Source organism: Nannobrachium achirus (genome assembly GCF_963921795.1).
Source record: "Nannobrachium achirus genome assembly, chromosome: 5".
Classification (NCBI taxonomy): Eukaryota; Metazoa; Chordata; class Actinopteri; order Myctophiformes; family Myctophidae; genus Nannobrachium; species Nannobrachium achirus.
In genome coordinates this window covers 61,254,172-61,260,171 of record NC_137814.1, presented here as the reverse complement: position 1 = coordinate 61,260,171, position 6,000 = coordinate 61,254,172, and the positions used below count along the sequence as shown (strand labels likewise).

At 41.6% G+C, this 6,000-nt stretch overlaps 1 protein-coding gene across 2 annotated transcripts in view; it reads left to right on the top strand.

Annotated features, from left to right (window-relative positions):
• Window positions 1-3,657: 3,657 nt before the first annotated feature.
• The window catches only part of efr3a (EFR3 homolog A), a 180,662-nt gene continuing 178,319 nt past the window's right edge, over window positions 3,658-6,000 (top strand). The window contains exons 1-2 of one of the 2 annotated variants that reach the window (XM_080726909.1): window positions 3,658-3,789; window positions 4,030-4,267. In XM_080726909.1, the coding sequence (XP_080583035.1) occupies window positions 4,258-4,267 (10 nt within the window). In that variant the 5' untranslated portion in view covers window positions 3,658-3,789; window positions 4,030-4,257. Of the gene's footprint in view, window positions 3,790-3,852; window positions 4,268-6,000 lie in introns of those variants that run through there. The other variant, XM_080726908.1, reaches the window with a different exon arrangement.

The following is a 6,000-nucleotide window of genomic DNA, read 5'->3' as shown; positions in this document are numbered from 1 at the left end:
TTTAAAGGCTTAGTAGGAGGAGCCCTAGGATGAAGGCTGATTGACTTTTGTCTTTTTTGTCTTTTTCGAGTCGCACCGCTAACGCATTTACTTTATGGGAGTTGCCTAAATGACAGGGCGGGTCTAAATGGGGTTAATTTATTGTGATGTCATTGCGTGGTGACGTAATGGCAAATGTGAAACGACATCATCGCCATGTTGGCTTGTGGTGGACATTTTTGTCAAAATTCGATTTTTTTTTGTTCACAGACATGAACATGAGTGGACAATAATATTACCAGAAATACATAAATAGATGGCCCTGAATGGCCATAACAGGTCTGTAACTCTGACTCTGAGTGTATACAAATGGAACCAAATAAGGGTCCATTTGGTTCCATTTGTACACTCTCAGCGTTATGGGGGTCCTTGCAAATAAAATCTTTGAAAACCACTGTACTATAGTTGACTCCTAAAGTGCCATAGCGTCGACATATAAATCAATTTCATTTCTTAGATTTTTCTTTTATTTACGTGAAATTACTTAGAATAATCATAGTATTTTATTTTTACTCATGAACATCTTAGCTTTTTTGGGGGGATACTTTTTGAAATGTTTTAAAAATAATAATAGGCCTAATTATGTAGTAAACCAAAAATTAAGGGACCCACACAAATATATCCGTGACCCACAAATGGATCCCGACCCAGTGTTTGGAAAACATGCTGTACACCCTCCTCCAACTGTTTAATATGTTCTACATTTTCAACTGTTTTTATTATGTTTTGAAACTTGCTTAGTGGCAATGTAAACTTATGTTTTCTCATGCCAATAAAGCTCATTTGAATTGAATTTAAATTGTTTGGTAAACAGTGGGCTAAAAAGTAAAACGTTTTACTGTCAGACTTGCAGTGGTGGAAAAAGCTATACTCAGATGCTTTACTTAAGTAAAAGTATCAATACTGCAATATAGAAATACTCCGTTAGGGTGCCCTCACACCAAAATACCTATGAGAGTGGAATCCGTGTTCCACCAATGCATTTCAATTAGAAGGGAGCGTTTTTTTTCAGAAATCCTCTGCTGGCATGAAACCGCTTCACTCTCATTGAAATGCATTGGCGGAACGCGGATTCCACTCTCATAGGTACTTTGGTGTGAGGGCACCCTTACAAGTAAACATCTGGAATTCAAAATGTAATTGAGTAAAAGTACAAAAGTAATGGCATCAAAATATACTTAAAGTACCAAAAGTAAAAGTACAAAATGTTTGAAAATAGCAGATCTACAAGCTCACAATGTGAGCTTGTAGATCTGCTATTTTCAAATAGCCTATAGGTATAAAATAGGGTTAAAGTGGATTAATGTATGTTTTATAATATAATCATTTATATCTGCAAAATAACTAGTAACTAAAGTTTTCAAATAAATGTAGTGGAGTACAAGTACAATATTTGCCTCTGAGATGTAGTGGAGTAGAAGTAAAAGTACAGAAAACTGGAAATACTCAAGCTAAGTACAAATACCTCAAAACTGTACAGTAGATATAGTCAGAAAAGAAAAAAAAAAAACAGTGCAAACTAAGCAGTGCTCTTCCGAGCACAGGTCTCCACCAGGCCAGGCGTCCTGGTGGTGTTATAATAGGCCAATGTAAAAAGGGTGGCATGTGTTCTTCACCAATCTTAGACCTTTCTTGGCGCCACCATGAGGCTGATTTGAACATTTAGTGTAATTTCTTTCTTGACCTTTTGCGAATGTGCGTGCACAATTTCATTACAATTCCACGCATTTTGTTTGAAATGGATCAATCCTGCAACGTTTGGAGGCCAATCTTAGCCAATCAGGATGGATTTTTTAATATGGGACAGATCCGTCTTGATCATATGACTGTAGAGATACTGTGTACTGATTTGTGTTAATTTTGGGTAAAATCTGACAGAGTAATATCCAAAAATGTGTCTTACATAAGTCGGCCTCCTGGTGGCGCTATAAAAGGCTGATGTGAAAAATGCAAGGAAAGGGTTTTTCCTTGGCCTATAGGGAGTGCGCTTACAAAGTTTGAAACTGATCGGTGGAGTTATAGGTAAAACCACGAATCGGCCTGTTATAGCGCCACCATGAGGCTGATTTAAAAAATTTGAAGTGGCATTTCTTCCTCGGCCTAGTGGGAACATGTGTTTGTGATTTCATGTTAATACACCGTACTTGTCAGCCTTCTGATTGGTCCCTGAGACTCCCTGACTGGCCAACCAGAAAAAATCATTAACTTTTTGCAATCGGGGGTGGAGTTGTGCAGTGAGAGAATGTTGCTTCAGGCTTTCAACAACGGTCCGCACTGCGCGGCACGGCGAGCGTGCAGTACGGCGGCGCGAGGTGATAGCGATTTCGCTCATTATAATGAATAAGCTTCAACAAACTATAGTTCACATGGACCTTATCAATGTAACTAAGAGTTTTGATTGGGTACATATATTTTAAATGGGCAGAATTACGAAAGCCAGCCTATTATGTGTGTAGAACTATAGGCTGGCTGTCATTTTCCTACCCAAAATGCACTGCGCTTTCTCTTTCTATTTATCTCCTCTGTCTGATCCAGAGGATTAAACTAATTAAAACATATATTTTCGGGGGAAAACTACTGTTTTGCTATGTAACTACTGTACTTTTTTCTTCCCTTTTTATTAATATCACGTAGATGTGTTTTTTTTTGGTACTTTATATAGCTGTAATGAGGCTATGAACAATCTTTTCCCCCCATCCACTTCCACTATAAAATAATCTGCAATGGTGATTCTGTCCCACTGGGATTAAACAAATTAAAACATATATTTTCGGGGGAAACCCCCTGTTTTGCAATGTAACTACTGTACCTTTGTCTTCCCTTTTTATTAAATTAATATCACCTAGATGTTTTTCCTTTGGTACTTTAAATTGCAATAATGAGGCAATGAAAATACCCTCTCCCCCATTCACTGCCACTATAAAAACAATCTGCCCAGGGTCATTTGTACCACCATAGTAACAGGGCAGAATGGGGCGGGATTTGACATACGGTCTATTGCACTCGTGTTTGTGATTTGAGGCATTTTGTCCAAAATGGACCAATCTTACAATCTTTGAAAGCCAATCTCAGCCAATCAGGATGGAATATGGACAATCAGACAGATCCTCGTCGATCACATGACTGTAGAGATACTGTCTACCGATTTGCGTGATTTTAGGACACAATCTGTAGGAGTAGTGTACAGAAATGTGTTTTGCAAACATCGGCCTCATGGTGGCGCTAGAACAGGGCCATTTGAAAAATGTAGGGCAGAGGTTCTGAAATGGCATCCAGGGAGTGTGTGCTGTGTGCTCATTTTGGCAGCGATCGGGCCAACAGCGCCGGAGATTAGCTGGTAACAAACTCGGAGGACGGACGCACGGACGGACGGACGGACACACGCACGGACGGACGGACGGACAGAGGCGAAACCATACTCTCCCCCTGCCTTCGGCTGGTGGAGACAAAAATATATAGGCCTACAGTAGGAAAATACAAAAGTATTTACTTAAAAGTATTTAAGTAAATGTTACTTTCCACCACTGCAGGCTTGCACTGTGCACTGTGTGTTGAGTAACATTATGACCAGACTAGGGTTATTCAGTATTCCATCACACTCACTCGCAGTGTGATAACACATTACTTCCGCGTTGCACTGCAAAGCAGCTCTATTAACAGGAAGCCAGAGAGCGTAATAATCTGCACGTTTATAATCTCTCTCTCTCTCTCTCTCTCTGTGTTGACACGGTGTCTCTCTACCATCCACAGGTATTTGACAACTGCTGCTACACTGTATCCCTGCGATCACTCACACACACCGTCCGTTTGAACAACAACACGGCAACATTTATTGTAGCCAGCGCGACAACAAACAGCCTGTCAGATTGACGCGCATGCACACGCGCGCGACACACGTATAGACACTGTGTGTCAGATCGCCACGCACGCGCGATCTGTCAAAAACAACCCCAAAACTGCAGTGTTTGTGTTGTGTTTTTCTGGTCCAAGGAAGAGCCAGAGAGGAGGACCGTCCGTCCGTCGCTATCAGCGGGTTGACGGAGCAGATCGTTCCCCGGATGAGGTGACTGCAGGGCGGACTGGCTGCTCAGGGAACACCCGCTGTCCTCCCCTTGGTCCGGTGGATAAAGGGACTAAAAAGCACAGCTCCATGTCGGTTCGATCGCCGCGCACAACAAGAAGAAGCACAGAGACTGCGTTTAACCTGAGCCGACGAATATGCCAGCGGGTAAGTGTGCTGTTGTGTGTGTGTGTGTGTGTGTGTGTGTGTGTGTGTGTGAGTGAGTGAGTGAGTGACATAAATGCCACTTGTAGTGCGACTACTTGCAGTCTTCGTTGTAATTACCATAGCATTGCTTTCAGTCCCTTTAGGAATTTGCAGATACAAAATGCACTATACACTTACTGTAAACGTTATGTTGGTCTGTTTACTGAGTGAGAAAACAATGTTGCACGTTAAGTTAATCATCTGGGGGACCCCCCCAAAATAATTTGGGGACCCGACCGACAGGTTGAGAACCACTGGTATACAACACACACACACACACACACACACACACACACACACACACACACACACACACACACACACACACACACACACACACACACACACACACACATCCCACATGCTTTGTCAGTGACTTCAAAAGAGGAAACAATTCCTGTGCATGTCTGTGTGTCTGTCTGTCTGTCTGTCTGTCTGTCTATCTATCTATCTATCTATCTATCTATCTATCTATCTATCTATCTATCTACTATGCATGTTTAGTCACACATGTTGTGACCACAGCACAATATCCTGCGTTGCAATAATGATATAATCGTATTATGTGCGACTCATGGCCCAAACCATGCCAGCGATTCGGACACACTCTGACATGTGTTGCAACTGTTGAATGCATGCTTGTGAAATGTCCTGTTGCGGCCTATGAGAGTCCATAGCTGTGTGTGTGTGTGTGTGTGTGTGTGTGTGTGTGTGTGTGTGTGTGCGTGTGCGTGCCTGTGCATGTGTGTTATAATGATGTCATTGCAATCTTGTGCCAAACTACATTCCTTTTTATGAGGCCCATAGTTTATGCAATCTGCCTGGACCTCTGTAGTAGCACTGTAGTCATGGGTTTGTTTGCAAGGGTTTTATTGTTAGTCGACAGTCGTATATTTACACAGTTGGTGGGTGTAACTATCTATCTATCTACAGTATCTACGTGTGCCATGCGTTTAGGCCTATGTGCATTAAGTATAAATATATTCATATTATTTATCAAGCTCACGTCACATAGCGACACGGTGTGAGCTTGTAGATAGCTACTTTTGAATAAAATCAAATTCGGGCATAAGTGGTTAAACTCTCCCTCATTTTGTTGTGGACCCCCTGTTACCCCCCCCCCACAAAGACCTGCTGGGGGTCCCCGGACCCCACATTGAGAACCAGTGTCACAGCTACAACTGTAGCCATGGTTTTGCAAGGTTCTGTTGTTTGTTACACCTAGGAGAGGTACAACAGTTCACTACAGCTGTTTGGTTTTGGACAACAATGTTTGATTCAATTCAAAGTGGCTTTATTGGCGTGGGAACCCTACCGTACCTTTTACTTTGCCAAAGCATGTGTCAAATAAAACCAGCTCCTGGAACTCTTTCATGAACTATTTAAAAAAAGAAAAAACAAATCTTCCATGTGACCAATAGAAGGAAGTGGTTCCTTGCTTCATCTATCCTGTGTGATGGTGTCATGGGCTAAATATTGCTTTCTTTCTTTCTCTCTTCCTCCTCTTTGAATAACCTTTTGTACGATAACTTTATGTCCCCATTACTTTGGGAACAAGCTTACAGCTTATACTGAAGGTTTATACTGAGGGTTTATATGTGTTTCTATGGATGCCAAGCAGAAACCCATAGACCACGAGTTTAATGCGTAATATATGAATTGCAATTACTCATGTGCCTCTTATACATTGTTGT